The sequence below is a fragment of the Aricia agestis genome, chromosome 6, assembly GCF_905147365.1.
Source record: "Aricia agestis chromosome 6, ilAriAges1.1, whole genome shotgun sequence".
NCBI lineage: Eukaryota > Metazoa > Arthropoda > Insecta > Lepidoptera > Lycaenidae > Aricia > Aricia agestis.
Window position 1 is genome coordinate 14332233 of NC_056411.1, and position 23821 is coordinate 14356053.

The window sequence follows — 23821 nt, forward strand, 5'->3', positions numbered from 1 at the left end:
TAAATAACCGCTCAAAAAATTAGTTCCCATATTATAATAAACGTAATTATTCTAAAACGTATATAAACTACCTACATAATAGAACAAAAGTTCTGATAAAATTTTAATAGTCTAATTCAGCAGCTCCACAGAATATACATTTGTACAAGCTACTCTAATTTAACGAAATTATAAATAGTTTCTTTTAAACACATTAACTTATAAGTAGGGAATTATATCGTAAAAGAAACACAAGCACGAATATTTGTTCGTAATTTATTTATTTGACAACTACTTTGCTACATATCCACCAAGAGGAGGTGAATTTGTGTACGAATTCGGACATCTACCGGTCCCTAGCACTTATAAGTTGTATGACTCGGGCGATCTTTACACGAAATATTTCGAGTGTTTTGAGAAAACACAAACTATTAGCAACAAATTATATCGTGCAGGAAACCGGTCTCGAACGCTTCAACTCCCAAGCGGCCACATGTGGTATACGAATTCGGACATCTATAACCGGTCCCACTCGTTCGACTCGAGCGATCTTTGCACTAAAAAATATTTGAATATGAAGTTTTGAGAATACACAAACTATGTTACGCTCGTGAAAATCTCATAATTCGGTATTTTATTCGAAGATGAACTTTTCTCACATCCTGAGAATTATGCCCCAGGTGCGTATTGTCTATGGCGCGGGCGGTTGCATACTAAGACTGGATTGCACCAACTAACTTTAACTTTAACTGTAACTTTAACTACAATGCAAAATGTCAAATCTTTGGGTAAAGTTAAAAATGGACGCCATCAAGACGCCATATTTAACTATAACCATAGAGCTCGACAAGGTTTTAAATGCATGTGGCGAAAAAAGGAACTAACGCTGTCATCATACAAAAACCGCCATTTTTGACAGTTCTCCTTTACCAGCAGCGCTCCCGCCCACGCGCATTTATAACCTTGTTGGATCAGCTGTTACCTTAACTATAACCATAAATTTAACTTTAACTTTACCCACGCCTCTGGTGCAACCCATTCTAAGGTATCTATGACTATCTCGAATCTCGATGGCCGCCGCGGCCTGGCCGCTCGCTTGACAGATTAAAGCGAGACGGCAGACAGTTATTGTACTAATGAACGCTAAACGCAATGCATAAGGTTGAAATTAGGTTGTTTTCAGAATAGTAGGTAAATAATACCTCGGCAATTTCGCGCAGTTTGTATTACTTTGTATGGAAGTGAGACATGCATGTTACTTTATCAAAGCAGCTTACTTCTCAGAAGTAATGTCAAATGTGTGCCTTACGCTCTGGAGTTAAGGCTGAATTTGTTATGTTTAAATTTGGTGACATTGGTGACCCTGACGTGGTAATGATGATGATGATGATTATGAATGTAATTGGCATAGTAGCATATGCTTTCAGTTCTTAAAACAGCGCCTAAGCCCCCAAACTTGTATTTATAAGGAATCCGGAGTTCCGTTAGTATCTTCGGAACCATAGTATACCTCGGTGCAAAATCTTGCGTTTTGGTAGCATATGCTTAGGATGCTTCTTATAAAACCAAAATCATCATATGTTTCCATATAAATTTCGAGGAGTACCCTCGATTACTCATGGATCCCATCATCAGGTCACCACTTTTGTGAACATGGTACCAAATTGGAGTGAAACGTAATACAACAAAACAAAAATTTCGGAAATCGGTTCACAAACGGCGTAGTAATCGTTGAACATACAAAAATAAAAAAATAAAAAAAATCTCCACAGCCGAACATATAACCTCCTCCTTTTTGGAAGTCGGTTAAAAAAAGGATCAAAATATTTTATTCCAATTACCCCGGTATTGCTAGAGTCAATTTATTTTCTTACTTTATGCCATCAGATTCTGGTAGACCACACATTTCGTGTAACTAAATTAAAGTAAAAAAACTAAATGACTCTGTTAGAAGGAGATTTAAATAAATAAATAAAAAATCTTTATTCCAATTTTTTAACATCACGCAACCACAAAAGGATAATAAAAAATTGCATATTTTAACAACATAAAACTATGTTTATGGCAGTGCAGTAGTTTTTGAGATAGGGAATTTTAATTCTCAATTAGGTACAATTTTGAAGTCGGTTTACCTTTTTAGAATACTATTATTTTTTTGGAGAGGCTCAAAACAAACAGGAACATAAAACTTGAAGACAGCTGCAGGGGAAGACTCACAGTTTCCTCATTCCGGCGACCGGCGACAGCGACAAAAACTGCGGCCAGTGGCCGTGACTCGCCGACCGCCGTCTGCCGCGACTTCACTACCTACTACTACTGAGCCTGTAGCCAATACGTTTTCTATATCACTTCTTTATAGAAACGCCGATCAAAATGTATGGAATTGACATTTAAAGCCTTCGTTAATATGACGTTGACGTTCGATTCGTGAAATGTCAAATGATCATACATTTTGATCGGCAATTCTATAAAGAAGAGACCGAACTTTGCTCGGTATTCGATGAAACACGAATAAAATGTCATTTTCTAAAAATGATTCCTAGCTAGATCGATTTATCGCCCCCGAAACCCCCTATATACTAAATTTCATGAAAATCGTTGGAGCCGATTCCGAGATTCCAATTGTAAATATATATATAGGTATATACAAGAATTGCTAAATATGACGTTGACGTTCGATTCGTGAAATGTCAAATGATCATACATTTTGATCGGCAATTCTATAAAGAAGAGATAAAGAAAACGTCTTGGCTAGAGGCTCAATATAACAAGGTAGTGGACATCGTTTTGCCTACTGTTGTAGTCTCAGTAAGAAAGTTTAAATTCTGAGTCCTATAGAGATATGATATAAGACAAAAGGCCTGTTTCAACACATCCTGATAAGTGACGAATAGGCTATCCACCAATTAACTTGACAGATCAAGTATGGAGAGTCTATCAAAAAAGTTGTGAATAGCCTATCTGGCACTTTATCAGAAAGTGGTGAAACAGGCCCATAGAATTTTGTCGTTTTCTAATCGGATAAATTATTTGCACAATCATGCTTGTAACTTTCATGATATAATTTATACAAGGTTTTACTATTAACTATCTACATGTAGGGAAAAAAATGTAGCGGAAGATTTATTATTAAGAATTTCAAATCATTATATTATTATATGCAACTACAAATTATATAAAAGTAGTCCATTTGGGTGGTCTCGGAGCGTCGAGCGTCACTGCCATTAGAGTTCAACGCGTGTGAAACTCCACGTTATGTCGAATTATAATAACCACGTCCACGACATTCTCACGGACAAACCGATTTCAATTATATCACTACTTTTAAATTTCGGTAGCGTTAAATTTAATAGCAACTAATTGTTATTGAAGCATTTAAAAAAAATAATTGGAAAATAATAGTGTGTTTTAATTTAGTAACTTGTGTTAAATATACGTATTTATTTTTAAAGTACCTACCTAACCATTTTTAGTACCTATGTCAGTGGGTACCCTCCCTAGACGTAATAATAATGTTATCAATAAATTACCTTTTTATCGTAATAATTTTTTTTAAACTATAGGTATAAGGCTCTTAATCTGTTTTAGTGTTAAATATAACTAGCTATTTGACCGAACTTTGCTCGGTATTCGATGAAACACGAATAAAATGTCATTTTCTAAAAATGATTCCTAGCTAGATCGATTTATCGCCCCCGAAACCCCCTATATACTAAATTTCATGAAAATCGTTGGAGCCGATTCCGAGATTCCAATTGTATATATATATATATATATATATATATATATATATAGGTATATACAAGAATTGCTCGTTTAAAGATATAAGATTATGGTAGGTACTTATACAAAATTTTTCCTTGTTTGAATTTCAATTCCGCTTAAAATAATAGTCCTTGAAATTAACATACTTATTATTGTTATATTAACGCCCACGCACTGTATAAAAGCGGCCATAGTAAAATGGCTGCTTCCCTAATCTTAAAATTATACTAAGGGCCTGTTTCACAACTTCCTTATAAGCGCCGAATAGGCTATCCACCACTTAACTTGACAGATGAAGTATGGGGAATCTGTCAAAAAAGTTGTGAATAGCCTATTCGGCACTTTATCAGAAAGTGGTGAAACAGGCCCTAAGTATTTAATCTAATTATATTTCATCAAGGCATTTTTTGGGCTGAAACTTTACAACTTAAGTACGTGATCTAGTTTTACACTGACAGAGAATGAAAGTGAATTTTGGCTGCTGTTTTATTGACAAACATTAACAACCTCCTTCCTCTTGTAAGTCGGTTAATCAGATAATTCATTTCTAATGCTAGTTTCGTTTTAACGACCGACTTTTCATGTTCTGAAGCAATAACACCGATATTTTTTATGTCAATGTCACGAGCCGGCGACTGTAAGAAATTCATCTCGGAACAGATAGACATTCTAAATATATTTTCTTGGTAGATTTAGCTTTGTCTCGACTGTAATTTTATAAATATGGGTACAGTTTACATACAGATATAGATTTTTTTACTATAAATATTTATGTAGCCTTATACGAAGATTAAAATATTTATACAGCTAATAGCTATGGTACCTAGGTACCATAGCCCTAAGGCTACATAAATATTCATCCATCAGATAAATCAAAAGATAAATGTACATGCAGATAGTAGATAGAAAGATTAATTATTTATTATGTTAAAGGTACATAAGGGGTAAGAGAATTTTATTCCAAACGATGGTCGGTCAAAAAGTGGTACCCCACTACCCACTCACATTATAATTAAGTATGCGGAAAGTATGCCTGTTAACTCTTCACGCTTAAATCGCTGAACTGATTTGAAAAAAAAAATTGTAGTGGAACACTTTATATCGCACGAAAAAAGAGTATAAGGTTTTTATCAAAATATTGTTTAATTTCTACTGCGTAAAAATTTTAGAACAAGTTAAGACTACACCGTCATTGCTTGGAAGAATCTACTTGTTCCTAATTAAAGTAGCTGTTAGTCTATTCTACAACGATGTGTAAACTAACAATCTAATGATGTTAATCCCAGAGTGTGGGAACAGCGGGTGGGGGCAGAATGATCGGTTACCGCTAGTGGTGACGTATGTAGGTCGCGAGTCGCGACGCTCAGTTCAAGGTTAGTATATAGCCCTAATAATGAAAGTATAACATTGATAGAATTGGTTTGATTTGGTAGAATTAATTAAGGATATATGGAAGTTTAAATAATATGAAACTAACTGGCCACATGTGTCATGTTGACAGATTCGGAAAAAAATTCCCACATCTGTAGACGTAGTAATTGGTCACCATAGAAACGGTTTCTTTCTACGGAAGAATAAATAAAGTGACAGTTAGATAATGGAAATCCGCCATTTTGTCGATAAAATCTGTCAGTATGTCGATTCTTCCGTAAAAAGAAACCGTTTCTATGGTGACCATGCTACGCCTGCTGGTACTATATTATATTGTATCTCTCTCTACGTGGTACTGCTGTGGGACGTGGATAAAAATTACACTTTTTAGTCGTCCGTCATAAGTTAAAGTACCTAAATGTAGTAGGGAAGAAAGCAAGAAAACTGTGTTTTATTAATGTTTAACACGTGAATCTACAGTACAATCAATACAAAATTACAGTACAAATAATAAATACTTTAGATTTCATCTTGTTGTTGTTTAATTAAACTGTACTCTTATTCTAAGATTTTCTGATAAAAAATCTTGGAATTTGAGTACAATTTTATCTTACATTTCAAAGAAATCTAAACATTGGTACATTCCTAATCCCTACCTAGACCCAAACTTATAAAGATATTATTATATTACAATTTACAATAGATTGATAAATAACCTTCACAATCATCGATCGAAAATGGTCTTGACAATTAAATTAATTTAAGGGCAATCCTGTAACAATGGTTATATAACAATTACGTTTTGGTTCAGTGCTTCGATTGGTAGAAACGACTAACAACATAATAACTGACTGTTCACGATTATTTTACTTTTGACAGCGCCATAAAACTGACCACATAAGGGTCACTTTCGTAGAGGCCCCGAGGTTAGTATGATTTTACAATTATTATAAGGCGTCATTCACACTCATTAGTTCTGCAGTAGCAATCTATCCAATGAATTGCTTTGCGATTCAAGTAACTCAATTTGCTTTTCATAATGGATGCTTCATTCAGCAGTCAGCACGCATTGTTAATTATTATAATCAATGTCTAGTTTCAATCCAGTACCCAAAGTATTCAGAGAAAAAAAGACACATTCTTGTTTTTAAGCGCTACATATGGCCCCTTACACACTGCGACTTTTATCACTTATCAGCGATGCAGTCGCTATGCAGCATCGATGCAGTCGCAAATGGGTGAACCATTTGCGACTGCATCGATGCTGATGCTTTACACACTTGCGCTACTTTAAGCATCGATACAGTCGCGATACAGTAGCGATGCTGTCGCGATACAGAAGCAAAATCAATGCAAGAATCTATGGTGTCGCGCGTGTGTATCGATGCTAACGCGCAACTGTATCGATAATTCGATACTAACGCGCGACAGCATCGATACCAGTCTCATAATATTATAAAAGGCCAAAAACAAAATTTCCATGAAAAATTTCTAACATTGTTTTCCATCGTCAAGTTCAAAATACAAAGTCAAATACATCGCAAATCCAGTCAATTAACAGTTACACACGTATTTGTTATGGCGCACCACCCATAATACTTTTAAGACGGCACTCAATAATGCCAGAGGTTTTCTTCAGATACATGCAAAATGATATTTGGACGACATACTGAGCTATACGTAGTGAATATTTAGTAATCTGTGGCCTGTGGGTTCTGGGCGAATGTGAAACAAGTGTCTCAACCATAGATAAAGTATTCTAGTATAGATGTAGTCTTAGCCCGTCATCGCGTGGCCATTTTGTGCTTATTTTCATACAAGTAGTGTGCGTATATTTTCTTGAATATTTGTATTTGTCGATTATTTCGAAGCACATTAAGATACAGGAAAGAAAGTCAATTAGTTCATGATATCGATTAACCATAGTTCAAGTGATGACAATCCGTAAACACACGTAAAAAGCTATGCAATTTTTATAGCCAAATTATTAATTGATGTGACATTTTTAGCACTAATGCCTTACATAGCACGAATAAGGGATTAATATACTTATAAATTATCTTTTTAGCTAACAAAAATACCGATTGAAAAGCCCAAAAAACGTTGTTCAAAACTTACGTATTTAATGTTAAATCCACGTGTTTGAGGCATTCTTTGACCATTCTTATGGTTTATTATTTAGTGGAACCACAAAACTCAACAATATCTAGCATTAAATGTTCACTAAAAACCTTTGTGATGTCCTAGTAAGTAGGACATAACATTACACGCTTTTGACGCTTATACACCGATATAAGGCTCTCTCCAGTATATAGTACCTCAATGGTCTCAACTCTCAAGTGACTTTTTTAATATGGCTGCATTAGTTACGACTTTGGCAGTTGGCACGCGCCAATAAAATAAGCCGTTTTAGAAACTTCATTGTTTTTAACAAGTCATCTGAAATCACACTGTGTGTACGTCCCATTCTTTCAAGCGGTCCAGCATGGAGATCGACTATTTTGTACTATCAGAAAAGTTGATTCATAAGCAGAAGGCGGATCTGCGTAATTTAGTCGCGTTATATCAAACTCAGCTGACAGATCGCAACTTACACTTGGCACAACCGAAGAAATGACGTGGACGGTGGATCTGCCAACTGTCCATGGATCATTCTTTGATGGTACCACCGTACCATCGAAAAATTTGATTCATAAGCAGTTGACAGACCTACGTCAATTGGTCTGATTATGTCATTGATTCAATGCTAGTCATGATCTGTCGCCTGGGTTTTACATAACTCGACTATCAAAGAAGTTGATTCATGGGCAGATGGCGGACCTACGTAATTTGGTAGCGTCATGTCAAACCCAGCCGACAGATGACGACTAATATTAAATTGACATAACTCGACCAAATGACGTGGGTCCGCCAACTGCCAATGAACCAATTTCTTCGATAGTACATTGTAGGTGAAAGAGCTGTGTGCCGAAATCTCAGACGCGGCGTCGGGCGCGGCGGGGGAGAAAGTAAAACACACAAAAACCAGCCCGCCGAGTTTCACCGAAACACGAGGATCAACGACCGGTTGACATTCGATAGATTTGCATCGATTTTTTTTATATCAATGAGTTTTTACGATTATGATCACTAATCGACGTAAACACGATTCTGTTGGCGATAAATTGTGCATAATGGCCGCTATTAAAATTTATGATGACACCCTGTTTAGAAGAAAATAATTATTAAAAGTTTATCTTAAGCTCGGCCGCATATTATCCGAAATTTCTGATCCGGAAAATTCGGACGCTCGCCGGAACGCACTCTGTTCATATATTTTGTAGTAGACCCCGCAAACTATCTGAATTATTCTGACGTATCAAAATGTATGAGCGAGGCGCATCCGCATTTTTCTGATCAGAAATTCGGATACTGTGCGGCGGGGCTTAAACTCCTGCAGACTGCAGTATTCGGTTGTGCGTATCTCCATACATCATCTTCATACTGTTTAAGCGTTCTACTAAAGTTTAGTCGAACGCTTTTAGTCACTTAACCATCGGCTGACAGCTGACTAAAAGTCTAAAGTCTGCGTGTGCTCTTTAGCTTCTATGCACCGCCATCTTTAATTACAAGTAATCAACTTATCACCAATGCTTCGAACGTCGTCTATCTATAGATAGCCTGCCGCGTCGTCGGCACGTCGTATTCAAAACGTTTGTTCGAAACCCACATTCCGATGGTCGTGCTACTTGCGTGACATTTGCGTTAGTAGAGCCTACATAAGGCATGAGATCGCGTAGCCCTTACCTACATACACATAAGGCTCGATTTGCGAACGCTTGCAAATTATCACCTGCGTATTTTTATGCGTATGTAAAATTATTAGGATAATTCGTTTCTACGAACGGACGCCAGAAACAAACCAATCCCAAGGACTGATTCTTAAAATATAAAGACTCTTTGACATTTTCTTCGATGTTTATCACCTCATGTTTTTAATTATAACATATTATTTTAAAATAAACAACAACAAATACTACAAAGAACGTAATAGAATTTCCACAAAAACATTATAGTCCGGGAGCCCTAGAATTTTTTTTTAATTACTTACTATTAAGCAAAAGCTATTAAGCAAATTTTTTGTGAGTAGCTTCATTTTGATAAAACGAACAACATTTTTATCTGCGAAAAATCTTGAAATTGGTAGCTTACAGACATAGAGAGGATTTCATACTTTGACTTGATGGTCCTAAAATATGGATTGTTAAATTTTAGGACAATGTTACTCTTAAATCATTTATTACGTAACAAAAGTATTATTTAAAATCATGTACTAATAAAATAATACATATATATCTAAATAGAAGAATACGGTAGGTACTTATTTCAAGAACTCCTCGAAAATTTTGAATTTTAAAATCGAACACTCATATTTTGTTTTGTTTTTTTAATTTCAAAGTCAAAGAAGAGAGAGAAGTCAGGATAAAGTCAAGGATAAGTATTGACATATTAAATCACTAGTATCGTGGTTACGCAACCCGTAATACCAAGCTTGTGTAACCATCATTCCGCATTTAAACATGTCGACGTGTTTTAAATTTTATAATGGCGGTTCGTCTGTCAAGAAAGAGTAAACGCAATACCTACAAAATTTTCTAAAATAGAATAGAATAGAATAGTATTTATTTCCAGGAAATTTGTTCAAAAATAAACGTTATCAGTAATCAGTAATCTAATTAGGTACTTAGTTTTTCGGGTTTCTTATGATTGTGTTATATCTAGAACTGATTCCTCGCAATATACATACTATACTCTACAGTTATTAATTCTTTCATACTTTTGGAAAACTTCGCATAGTAGGTAATTGTGTTTTACTCAAGATCTTGGGGACGTAGAAATGCCGATTTATAGTTAACCATCCATATTATAGGCCTCTTGGATATCTCTAGTGGCGCGGCGAGTGGCAGATTCAGGCAACACGTGGGTGTCAGAGTGCGATCAGCTGTAAAATACGGTTTACTAGTTTTAATGAAAACACGTTGAAAACGTTAAAAATGCTCTGAAATAGGAAAATATGGGCGGTACGAGGTAGTGTTGTGTTGTAGGGTGCAAAAATTCCCAATCTTCGAATCGTGAATTAACGTTTTATTCGTTTCTGAGACGGAATTGGGAAACGTATCGAAATCAACATGCCGATTATTAATCATGCTTAAATCTAAATCTCGCATGAATATTTCTAAAATATCACGTGCAAATTATGTGGCGTGTGGCGTAACTATAAGATCCGGGGCCCGTGGCAAATTGATGGGGCTCTATCAGTAAAAATCGTCACGTTAATAATAAAACAATATGTACTTAAAAAATGTTGCCCTTTTGGGCTGGAGGCCCGTGGCATTTTGCCAGCCCTATATTTACGCCACTAGACATAGGATACTTTTTCTCTCCGGAAAATGTACGGTTCCCGAACCCGTACGACTAAAGAGTTATGGCACAACGGAGTTGCGGGCGTCATCTAGTAAATCTATACTAATATTATAAATGCGAAAGTATCTCTGTCTGTCTGTCTGTCTGTCTGTCTGTCTGTCTCGCTTTCACGCCAAAACTACTGAACCGATTGCAATGAAATTTTGTACACAGTTATTCTAGAGTCTGAGAAAGGACATAGGCTACATTTTGATGTGGGAAAATATCTTATTTCCATGAAAATATCGATGAAAATTAATTCGCATTGCGCGTGGGCAGCGCTCATCCCGGGGGTCCTGGGTTCGAGTCCCGCAGGCGGAACAAAAAGTTTTCAATGTTCCTGGGTCTTGGATGTGTATTAAAATAATATTTCAAAAATCTTAAATATATTTTATGTATAATATTATAAAAAATCCAGAAATATATCGATGCACTGAACATTTTAGTTCTAATACGATTCAACAGATGGCGTTTTATTTTTTACTTCAATGTAACATAGAACTAATCATACTTATTAGTTATTATGTTTTTGTTTATAGTTTTTAATACGTTAGAATATTATGTTTAATAATATTATCACTTGGTATAATAATAATCAATCTATCTTATCTTATAGAACTCCTACTGCATTTCTAAGGAGTTCGAGTGTACCGTGTTGGCCTATATTCCATCCAAAAAATATACCAATGCAATCAACATTTTAATTCTAATATATGAAAACAGATGGCGTTTTATTTTTTACTTCATTATTGTAACAGAACTAATCATACCTACTTTATTATATATTATAAATTATCCATACTAATATTATAAATGCGAAAGTATCTCTGTCTGTCTGTCTGTCTGTCTGTCTGTCTGTCTGTCTGTCTGTCTCGCTTTCACGCCAAAACTACTGAACCGAAAGCAATGAAATTTTGTACACAGTTATTCTAGAGTCTGAGAAAGGACATAGGCTACATTTTGGTGTGGGAAAATATCTTATTTCCATGAAAATATCGATGAAAATTAATTCGCATTGCGCGTGGGCAGCGCTCATCCCGGGGGTCCTGGGTTCGAGTCCCGCAGGCGGAACAAAAAGTTTTCAATGTTCCTGGGTCTTGGATGTGTATTAAAATAATATTTAAAAAATCTTAAATGTATTAATTTATGTATAATATTATAAAAAATCCAGAAATATGTCGATGCAATGAACATTTTAGTTCTAATACGATTCAACAGATGGCGTTTTATTTTTTACTTTATTGTAACATAGAACTAATCATACTTATTAGTTAGTATGTTTTTGTTTATAGTTTTTAATACGTTAGAATATTATGATTAATAATATAATCACTTGGTATAATAATAATAATCAATCTATCTTATCTTATAGAACTCCTACTGCATTTCTAATCAAGTTGACAACAGAAGGCGCTCTAAAATAAAGGAGTTCGAGTGTACCGTGTTGGCCTATATTCCATCCAGAAAATATATTAATGCAATCAATATTTTAATTCTAATATATGAAAACAGATGGCGTTTTATTTTTTACTTTATTATTGTAACAGAACTAATCATACCTACTTTACTATATAATATTGTTTTTATTCATAACTAGCTGTTGCCCGCGACTTCGTCCGCGTGGACTTTAGTTTATAGCGCGCGGTGTCAACAAAATTTGTGTCAAATTTAAAAACTTTTTAAAACCCTGGTAAGTGGTACCCCTCTTAGGGCCGCGCTACACTGGAATGGCAGCGCTGAAAGTGCTCGCCTCGCCGCTGCCATTCCGGTGTAGCGCGGCCCTTAATTAATCAAAATACCCAAAAACAGCTGTGCAGTGTGCACATAATCTATACTAATATTATAAATGCGAAAGTATCTCTGTCTGTCTGTCAGTCTCGCTTTCACGCCAAACGCCAAAACTACCGAACCGATTGTAATGAAATTTTGTATACAGATAGTCTAAAGCCTGAGAAAGGACAAAGGCTACTTTTTTACTGGAAAAAGGGGTCGTAAGGATCGTAAATTTGTTCAAAAAATTCATAATAGATGGCGCCGTGCGTCTTCTACATCGCGCTGACGCTTGCTCAAAAGTCTTTCTATAAGAGGTGGTATCATCTTACATTTAAGTCTCGATTTTTTTCGGTTGTCATATCTATTCTACGGTATTAAATAACTCAGTACTTTATCTGTGCAGGCAGTGACGTAACCTTAAGACCAAATTTCACCAACGACTGTTAAAGTTAATGCTCGAATTAGTATCACGTTAGCTGTTTCGTTTTTCATATGAATGAAAGAGAAGACAGGACATTTTAACAAGCTGTTAACACTAACAGACATTGGTGAAATTGGGGCTAACCCTATCAATGATAAATAGTTTATGGGTAAAGTTGTGTAATTGGGGGGCTAAATAAGGTTTAAAATTTGGCATAAAATATAAAGTTTAATATAAAAAATGAAGTACTTATTGTGTGCACACTGCACAGCTGTATTGATTTAAGGGGTACCAGGGTTTTTTTTATAAAAGCTTTTGACACCAATTTTGTTGACATCACGCGCTATAAACTGAAGTCCACGCGGACGAAGTCGCGGGCAACAGCTAGTATGTATAATATATTATTACATATTAATATTTTCTTTGATAATGAAATACAATATCTTCATTTTCCATTTTTATTTTGCATGTACGGTTGAATAATAATAATAATAATATCTATGGTCGCTTCACACCACGTCAGTCTGGCCCCGTGCTAAGTACCTAAAGGACTTGTGTTACAGGTACCAGACAACGGAAATATATTTAATACTTTTATACTATACATATATTTAAGATTTTTATTATATCATACACATATTTAATACACATCCAGACCCGGGAACATTGAAAACTTTTTGTTCCGTCGGCGGGATTCGAACCCGCGACCCCCGGCTTGAGCTACCCATGCGCTCACCACTGAGCCACAGAATAGTTGCTGAAAATATATTTGTTTACATTATTCAACTATTAATTAATTTTCCAATTAATACATAGCTCCACTTTCACGTCGTACAGTCGATTACCTACTCGTCTGTGATATTACTTTTAAACGGATGATTCGTTCTCCATCATCATGGATTTCGGAGACCTCATGAACATGATTGCTTTGGAATAATTTGCGCCCTATAATTTTTAATTAGGTAAACAACCTGTTATTAGTAATAACTAATAAGTAATAGGTAACTAATAAGATGATCTCACAAATAAATAAATACACAGTAAAAAATCATATTCAATGAATTTGAAAGAATATTTCATGATCGTGTATATTTAAGTAAATATAGCTTACGATACAGATTCTCCGCGGAAAAAGTCTGTGGAAATATTCCGAAATCCAAACTTAATAGTAATTTGGCTCATTTTTTTTTATGAATTAGGGGGCAAACGGGTCACCTGATGGAAAGCAACTTCCGTCGCCCATGGACACTCGCAGCATCAGAAGAGCTGCAAGTGCGTTGCCGGCCTTTTAAGAGGGAATAGGGTAATAGGGGAGGGTAGGGAAGGGATGGGAAGGGAATAGGGTAGGGGTTAGGGGATTGGGCCTCCGGTAAACTCACTCACTCGGCGAAACACAGCGCAAGCGCTGTTTCACGCCGGTTTTCTGTGAGAATGTGGTATTTATCCGGTCGAGCCGGCCCATTCGTGCCGAAGCATGGCTCTCCCACGTATAGAATTCATCATATTCTCATTACTTTTTATTATGCTAAAAATATAAACAATTACCAAAAAAGTGCAGTGACTTGTATGAGAATCGTATGAGAAAAGCGGTCACGAGTTTCCGCCGTCAACCGACCCGCGGCGTTGCCGTAGCTTAGCAACGATATCCAAGAGGCCTATACTTACGAGTACGAATATAATTATACATGCCAAAGCACGTACGTCTGTCTGTAACCTCTTCAGCGTGAAAAGGCTTCTTACCTTAAGTCCCGAAAAAGTGCATAAAATAGTTATCATCACCGAAAAGCTTACAGTTCTAGAGTGATAACTGATAGCGGGCGGGGTGGTGTCAGGTCTGCAAAATGTAGATGATCGCTGGTAGAGTTGTGGTAGGTTCTATCGTACCCGCAGCGATGAGTGAAGCACCGCGGGGTTTTAGTGGGTAAACTACGCAGGAGTCCCACATACCCCGGCCGATATCCCCAATTTGCCGGGGATGCGTAAAGCATTTCCATTTTTAAAAAAAAGGATGATAACCGAATTTCGGTGACAGTTGTGTCAACGAAGTTGCAAAATCTAGTTACTATAATTATAGTACGATACTTAATATCGTATGGTAGCGAAATCTAATATGTATAAATTTTCGAATCAGTGATTGTGCGCGAACTCCTCATAACGGCTCAACCGATTTTAAATTTTATATATATGTACTATCAGAGAAGTTGATTCCTATGCAAATCGGGGACCTAAGTAGTTTAGTCGCGTTACGTCAAACCCAGCTGGTACATTCGTTAGGCCTGAGAATAGGTTTTTATCTATTTTTTATACTATATTATGATACTAGAAATAATTTATATGGCATAACAACGTTTGCCGGCTCAGCTAGTTATATTATTTCGATACCATTTTAATCCTACGAGCACGAAGTCGAGTGCTAATACATGATAGATATACGTATATCCCGCTAGCCGGCGCCGTTACGTGTCGCCAGTCGAAACACGTAAACTATACGATACGCTTCGCTTGTGGGCCGTAATTGATATCGGCTGATTGAAGGCCTCCATTATACAGCCTTCCACAATGACTTTCTTCTAATACGAACCTTGTTCAACGGGCAGTTGGCCCAACGCACGTCACCGCTACCATTTCTGCGATAGTAAACTAGATGACGAAAAAATTCGTTTATTGTTCTGGAACTGCACGTTTCCCCGGATAAAAGTATCCTATATTCTTTCCCGGTACTTGTAGTATCTCTATACCAAATTTTAGCAAAATCGGTTAAGCGGTTTGAGCGTAAAGACTATAATAACAGGCAGACAGACATACTTTCACATTTATTAGTATGGATTTATCAGGGAAAAAGAATATCAGAAGAGATATATGAGAAGAAGAGGAGTATGTCAGCTTCTTTTAATCGAGACTCGCGATTGTTCAATGTTTTTTTTTATTAATTGGAATTAGACTTAATTAGAGGCTGGAAAATGTAAATCTAAAAGGCTATAGCGTTTATTGCAATGAGCAATATTTATTATTCTTCTGATAAAAATTAGAGAAAGGGTGGCAAAATTTTTCGTATGGACGGTCAACTTTTGCTACTTTATCATCAGTTTCTACTTTCTAGGTTATTCGGTCTCCACAAAAATATACCCGTACAAAGGTTTAAATAACTAGTTATTAAATGCGACTTATAAGCAACTTCTTGATCGCTTTAGGAAAATATCTAATCAACACATCATTACGTAAATTGTAGTTAGCACACCTAAGTAATCATAATTACAGCCTAAGATTATTATCATTTATCAACTTTTAAAAGAATGTGTACACTATACAGTCAAACGCAGATCCTATTTTCGACCGTATTTCTTGGTTATAGAGTTTATAAAATAGTAAACCGAATGTAACTACAGTACAGCCAATTTTTGATTTAGCGTTCTACAAAGAAAACTAAACTTGCTGTTGTGGCGAAATAGGTTATAGCAAATCGATTCCTTCTATTTCATTAATAATAGATAAAAACAAGAGAGAAGAAAGATAATAATCTAGTACTAATATTATGAATGCGAAAATGTGTCTGTCTGTTAGCACCTCACGGCTCACGCCCAAACCGCTGAACCAATTTTGCTGAAAGTTGGTATGGAAATACTTTGAGTCCCGGGAAAGGACAAAAGCTTCCTTTTATCCCGGGAAATGTACGGTTCCCACGCGATAAACGAATTTTGGTGCAACAGAGTTGCCGGTTTAATGTCGGCACACGAAGTCAACGTCCACAGTTTATCGTGTTACATATTTCACAAAACTATCTAACCTCTAAAAATTTACTGTTGCCATTGAAATATTTTAATGTGATTTTAAAGTAGGGTCGCGTGCCACATATTAATTTTTAGTTATTATACTTATTACATATAAATTCTCATAACTCTTTGATATTGGAGTTACTACACAAGAATTTAATAATTTGGCACCTTGAACCTTCCTTAGTTTTTGGACAAACATTCAGATTCACGAATATCACAAAAATAAGAAAAACTATACCGATAATTTGACCTCAGTACAGACCCACATGCTCTATATATAAAACTCAAGCATGACTGACTGATTGACATAGTGATCTATCAACGCACAGCCCAAACCACTGGACGGATCGGGCTGAAATTTGGCATGCAGGTAGATGTTATGACGAAGGCATCCGCTAAGAAAGGATTTTGATGAATTCCAACACCAAGGGGTTAAAATAGGGGATGAAAGTTTGTATATAATAATCCTTCTTAACGCGAGCGAAGCCGCGGACAAAAGCTCGTGCTCTATAATTTGGCAAATCGATTCTTACAAAAAAAGTTAAACTAGCTTTAACTTCGACGTATTTCTGCATAATAAGGTTCTTTAAACTTTAATCCATGAAACAAAATGAATATCTGCCCTTTTTGAGTTTTTATTAATAAAACCCATTTTCCCTAAGATTCCAAGAGCTATAGATAGGTGATAGGTCACACTAGTTACGTATGTGAATGGTACTAACTATGTATTACACGGCTATTGTGTTAGGAGCAGTCTGCGAGAACTGGAACAAAGACCATCCCATCTGGGGACCATTGTTGTTACATAAACTGGAGTAAAGACAGCTAACTAGACGTAAATCATATTAAAGATGTTTTAGTTGGGCAATTTTAGGAAAATAAATGCTAGGCAAATAGGAATAATCTTAGAAAGTTAGTGAAGACATATAGAGCTAATACTTTGATTGCAAGAAATGTCTATGCGAGCTTATAATATTAATAAGAAAATAAAGAGAATAATAGTACAATGCAATAAAATCGTAATTTTAATTTCCAACGTCGTAAAGTTGGCCCCAAACTCCATTATAATATTATACATATCCTATAAGATAGAACGCCGTCATCCGTGGTCACCGTGTGTGACACCGGAGGTCGATTCCCGCATTGGAAACATGTTATTTCCATGTTTGGTTAGGAGTTAAGACAATGCAGGCTGATCACCTGATTGTCTGACAAGTGAGACGTTCCATGCGTCGGATGGACATGTAAAAAGTCGGACCTGCGCCTGATCTCTCGCCAGTCGTGTCGGTTATGAGAGTTAAAGGAATAGAGAGTGCTCTTGTTTACTCCTGCATAACTGGCCCGGTTTCAATGAAACCGGCCACCGTCGCCGAAACTGGTGTGGGAGTTATTACAGAGTAGGTCCGTACTTTAGTGCTATACGATTACTGTACTTTAGTCAGCGTTGCCAGACGTCCCGATTTTGGCGGGACGTCCCGATTTTTCATCAAAATTAAATGTCCCGCGCGGGACAGGCTCAGTCCCGCTTTTCGGAAAGCCCGAACGTACGTGCAGCATGCTGAGAAAGAAATGTAATGAAGATATGACTGTGGGAGGTAGAGGGGTGGATTTTCTTTGGCTACTTTTGCTATCTGTTGTCACGTAAACGTAATTTTAACGCAAATAAAAAGATAATAATTCAAACCTTTTTTTATTTTGTCCCGCTTTTGACTGAAGAATCCCGCTTTTTCAATTAAGAAAGTTCCAAAGCCCGGACTTGGCACAAAAAAAAACTGGCAACGTTGACTTTAGTACTCTCTCTACGCTTTAAGTCCTTACTACACCACCCAGCTATTTCGCCTTTCTCAGTTTCGAAGGTCAACACATTGTCAATGTCTAATCACTGATCAGTTTGTTGATCGGTTTCTGTCGTCTGTCACGTTCTAGTATGTTCATAGTACCACGGATGATGAAACACGAACGTAAAACGATCTCGAAAACATAATAAAATAAAGTTAAATTACAACATAACCCGTGCTATCGGATGTTAATGTAACGAAATCTTATATGACTAATGTTTGCTCATGTCCAAAAATGTACGAAATAATTGGATTTTACGAAATTACAATTTGGTTATGATCACGATTGAAAATTAAATTTGTATTTAAATTTGCAAAGATTGGTAAATAAACAGTAAACAATCTACGACAGTCAAGTTAGTCGTCAAGAATTTCTTCACGCTTAAACGGCTCAACCGATATAGATGAAATTTGATATGGCGATACTTTAAGGGGCGGGAAAGGACATAGGATACTTTTCATCCCGGAAAAATGAACGATTCCCGCAGTAAACGACTTTCAGCGCCATATAGTAATTTAATACATTGCAGTTGCACCTACGCCATACTTAGCATGCATCAAGTGTACCAAATCTGTAATATCGGGCTCTGAAGGCGAGGCTAAGTGAAAACCGCCGGGGTTTAGCAACGTTTCCGCCAACTAATTGCATGTAGCCCCGTGTCGTGTGTGGCACGAGTTGCCAAACGTATTTCTAAAACATTTTTTGCGCGCTTGCGCAAGCGCATCGATGAAGTCATATTCAACGGTTATTTGTAAACATTGCTTACTAAACAATGTCATTTGAATACAAAATATCAATTATCATGTAGAGATCTTCAATTCAACCGTGTCCTTGAAAGTTGAAACTATCTATAGTGTCGCAAGTTTGTTCCGCGAAAATTACTGAATTGTTTTAGCAAATTATTGGAAATTGTGGCAATGTGTGCGAGCGCCCAATTCAGACCATCTAGTTTGAAGATGGGTTCTTTATCCAGAAGCCAGCATATTGCAACAATAGAAGGTACTATAAATAGGTACCAGCTACTACTAAGGTACAGTCACGACGTATGAGGGTATGATCGCCACTTTCGAACAATGTATGATATCATCATTCATAATAAGTTATTGATGCCATATTTTTAACAAAGACATATTTTATCAGTCAATATCATAATTTAGTTGAGTAAGCAGCTCTTACGCGAGTTATACTGTAATTTCCCAGGGACTAAGGAGCTTTCGCGTAACCTTTTGTGAGTATAATACTTAAATCATTTCTGTTTCTTTAAACTTTCGCATTTATAATGTTAGTATGGTTTATTTTTTATCTTTTTGTACGAAAACGAAGACTATCTCCAGTATTAGATTTTACAGTATTACGCGAGCTCGGCTTAAACAAATCGGCTTGGACGAATACATTTCTAACTGGTTTGGCGGCGGGCCCGGGCGGGAGGCATTACAGCATATCTAACGACTTGTGATCAACACAAATACCTCGCGGATTCCATAATACTTGTGTGCTACTTACTACCTCTACCTATGTAATTATCTTCTATCTACCGCGTACTCAGCTTTTGCCTGCAACTTCCTTTGTGGAGAGCTATGTAACAGAGCCTGAAGCGAGTTAAATTATAATGTTTTGAAGTACCTGGGAGAATTCTCCCTAGCAAATTTGCTAGGAGTTTAAAAAAACGAAATTCTTAAAAATGACTACTAGTAGTAACCTTCGTTGAACGTCTTTACTCCCACAATTTCCTACAGAAAAAGTCAATTTAGAAATAGAGCCGAGAAACCTTTTTTTTTTTTGTTGACCTATCAATTAACAAGCGGCAGCCGGCTGCCAGCATAACAATTAAAAATCTATTGTGTCTGCGATACCCACAATGGATGGATTAACACCGTGTAAAAGATCCTTTGAAAAAGAGAGATAAGTCGCGTACCTAATCATGATGGGCCTCCAAATCCTTATCAAAAGATTTCTAAGAAGTTGTACATTTACTTTAGAGGCTTTTTATCGAGTAAAGAAATTAATGAACAAGTACTTATTTCGCAGTTTCTGTCATTGATTTCGCAGAAGTCAGGTAGACAGATTTCACAAAAGAGATTTACATTGAATTCAAAAACATAAAGGTTTATTCACTGTTATTTTGCTCATAAAAGAACAGCTTTAAGTCGACAACATAGTACAAGACACAAGTGACTTTAATTTCTTATAGTTTTATCGAGCTAAAATAAAATAAAAAATTGGCCAAGTGTGAGTCGGACTCGCGCACGAAGGATTCTGTATCGTTCTAGAGCATAAATAGGCCAAAATTGTGTTTTTGTATGGAATTAAAGTACCTACTTTGTGAAAAACTCAAGTGCCTACCTGTTACCATTATTGATTATAGAGCAAAAAATGTCGAAAAAATTACGGGTGTTGTATAGAATTAAATATTTAATTCATTTTGTTTTTAGTATTTGTTGTTATAGCGGCGACAGAAATACATAACCTGTGAAAATTTCAACTCTCTAACTATTACCGTTCTTGAGTTACAGCCTGGCGACAGACGGACAGACATCGAAGTCTCAGTAATAGGGTCCCGTTTTTACCCTTTAGGTACGGAACCCCAAAAACTTTACATGTTTTTTCTACAAAATCCTACAAACAAGTACAATACCTGATTTTAGTATCATAACCAGCTCAATAGCATCAACTTTTTTCATGAATTTTGGTCACAAATCAATTTACAAGTCAGACGGACGGCAAACCTGTTTCTTTAAATTATTAACCCGACAGCCTTAATGGCACGTTTTTTAAATGCTCATTTTCATCTTCTATAAAACGATTATGAATCTCGTATTGCGGGAAGCGTAAGTTGTAATTACTAAGTAATATGAAGGATGTTAAAATAAAATTGAAAAATTCCTTTCGTTCGGAATTCGTACGCCCATTATTAACGTCAAGGCTAATTGGTAAGTTACTATGTTATGATAGTCGAATTCTAAACTAACTGAAACATATTCTCGAACATTTCTCAATGTTGAGGGATCCTAACTTACAGGCAGCCACTGGCATAAGGCATAAAGGCATGACATAATGGGAATAATATTATCTCCCATATCGGTTTGAGGCCCAATTTCACCAACGAAAATGTCTCTTGTTTCATTCATATGAAAAATTAAAGAGGAAACGTGATACTAATTTGAGCATTTTAACTTTAACAGTTGATGAAATTGGACCAAAGTCTCAAAGTCTAAACCTTTCTAGATCTAGCACCTTCCCCTTTTGTGATTGTTTCGCGAATGAAAAATACTTGTTATTCTAAAACTAGTTTGGTTACCTTGTTCGGTGGCACTGACACAAAAACTGATTAGGCATTAGGTAGCATTGTAGTTATTTATAACATATACATCATTTTATTTTGATAATACCTGGCTTTAAATGAATGAAAATAGTTTCAGTTCATCGAAAACCATACTAAAAATCTAAGAAGAACTATTAAAATCGATTACTGATTAGGTAATTTTGTGTTCAAAATAATTCCTATTGATCCTGCATCTTAGTTCTTACATTATTCTAGGAACATAATTTGATTGAGGAAAACTCTTCATATAAAGTAGTCACTAATCATATTTGATCAAAGAAAGTCGCTTATCAGAAAAATTGTTTTAATAAACGCTGTAGTGTTTGTTCCGCCTATTCATTTCATAGCAGATACTGCAGAGAGATCGTTATTTAAAACATAATAAAATATTTCACAACAATAGAAAGTAACTCGGTCCCTGACCATTTACATGAGAAATCTTCAAATAACACGCGTGTAACGTACAATAATTAACACAAAAAGTATATTATTAATAATTGTTAAGCTGCCGCTTTAAATATTTGAAAGTACTCATTTATTTCATTTCGTAAACGTTTTTATATGCATTATATTTGTGGGTACACGTAATATTAACACCCGTCGATTGAGCAATCGAACTATCTACCCTGCCGGTGGTCGCCAGCGGTTTGTGAACGGATCGATCGCTGCCAATTTCCGTATTTCGCCTCGCGTGATGTTTTTATATTGGCGTGAAACGATCGACATCGATTCCTACATGAGCTCAAAGAAACGAGGTATCGAAATAATCAAAGACATCGGCTCACCTCCGGCGGAGCGGCGAACTTGAGGTTGGCGAGGGAGCCGTGCGACCGGCTGCGGTGCTCCTGGCGGATGCTGTAGGAGAAGGCCCGCTCGTTGAGGTGGCCTTTCCGGCGGTAGATGCCGCCCGCGTCGTCCGCCGCCTCCAGCCCCGTCATGCTCTGCGCCGCCTTCATCGCGGCCGGCGGCGGCTTCGAGCGGCGCGGGTCCACCGTCGCGTACTGCAGGCGGCCCCGCGCCGGCGGCGGCGGGAAGGGGCCCGCCAGCGCCGCCGGCACGCGCCCGCGGTGACCCAGCGTGGCCGGCCGCGCGTGCGGCAGCGTCGCCGCCGGGTGCGCCACCAGCATCACGGGGTGCGGCGCCCAGCCCGGCGGCCCGCGCCCCGCCGCCCTCCCGTTCGTCGCGCCCGACCCCGGCATCGTCGCGTACAGCTCGTCGGCCGACGCGGACGACTTCTTCTTGCTCTTCTTGGCGGTCGACTTCCGCCGGGGCTCCTCGGGCGGCGGCGGCGGGGGCGGCACGGAGGCCGGGCGCGCGATCTGGCGCGGGCGCGGCGCGCGCGTCTGGTGCGGGGCCTCGTCGCCGGAGTCCTCGCGGTCGAACTCGCCGACCCACACCTTGTGGTTCTCGTCGCCGTCGTACACCTCCACTTCCTCGTCGGGCTCCGGCGGCAGCTGCGACGGCGCCCGCTCCGCCTCCAGCCGCTTGGCGTACGAGCTGTCGGCGTACGCGTGGAAGCAGCACCGGACGAGCGCGTTGGCGGCCGCCTCGCGCCGGCAGACGAACGCGTGGCACTCGAGGACCTTGATGCCCTGCGTGCGGCGCAGCACCGCGGCGAACAGCGGCGGGCGGCGGGCGGCCGGCGCGCGGGCGAACGGGGAGTCCAGGGGCAGGAACCGGGGCGCACTCTCGACGCTGACGCGCCGGACGGCCGCGCAGTAGTGCAGGCTAGATATAGGGAAGAACCGCGAGACGCGCGACCCGCTCTCGTCCACGTTCTCCAGCAGGATGCCGTTCGACCACACCGAGAGCCACGAGTCTATGCCGCCAGTGGTCGCCCCCTTCTCCGGGTACAGCTCGCGCAGGGGCTCCTGGATGCCCTGCAGGCCGTCCTTGCTCTGCTGGGGCACGGCGGAGCCCAGGTACAGCACGCGGCACCGACATATCGGCGTCGACTCCATTTCCGGCACTGCACTATCACATGACACAGAAACACCACGGGGACACTGCGATTGACAAAAGTTTTCAGAAGCCGATCGCGGCGTGCGGCGGGGACGTGCGGCGGCCGCGAGGCGGGTGCGGGTCTGAGCGAGTGGAATTCAAGATGGCGGGCGAGTGGGCGCGCAGGTACGGCGG

The 23821-nt window shown here is 38.3% G+C and overlaps 1 protein-coding gene across 1 annotated transcript in view; it reads right to left on the bottom strand.

Annotated features, from left to right (window-relative positions):
• The window catches only part of LOC121727972, a 45095-nt gene extending 21307 nt beyond the window's left edge, over positions 1-23788 (bottom strand). Inside the window, exon 1 of the mRNA XM_042116054.1 lies at positions 22471-23788. Within this exon, the coding sequence (XP_041971988.1) occupies positions 22471-23646 (1176 nt within the window). The 5' untranslated portion in view covers positions 23647-23788. The remainder of the gene's footprint in view (positions 1-22470) is intronic.
• Positions 23789-23821: the final 33 nt, after the last annotated feature.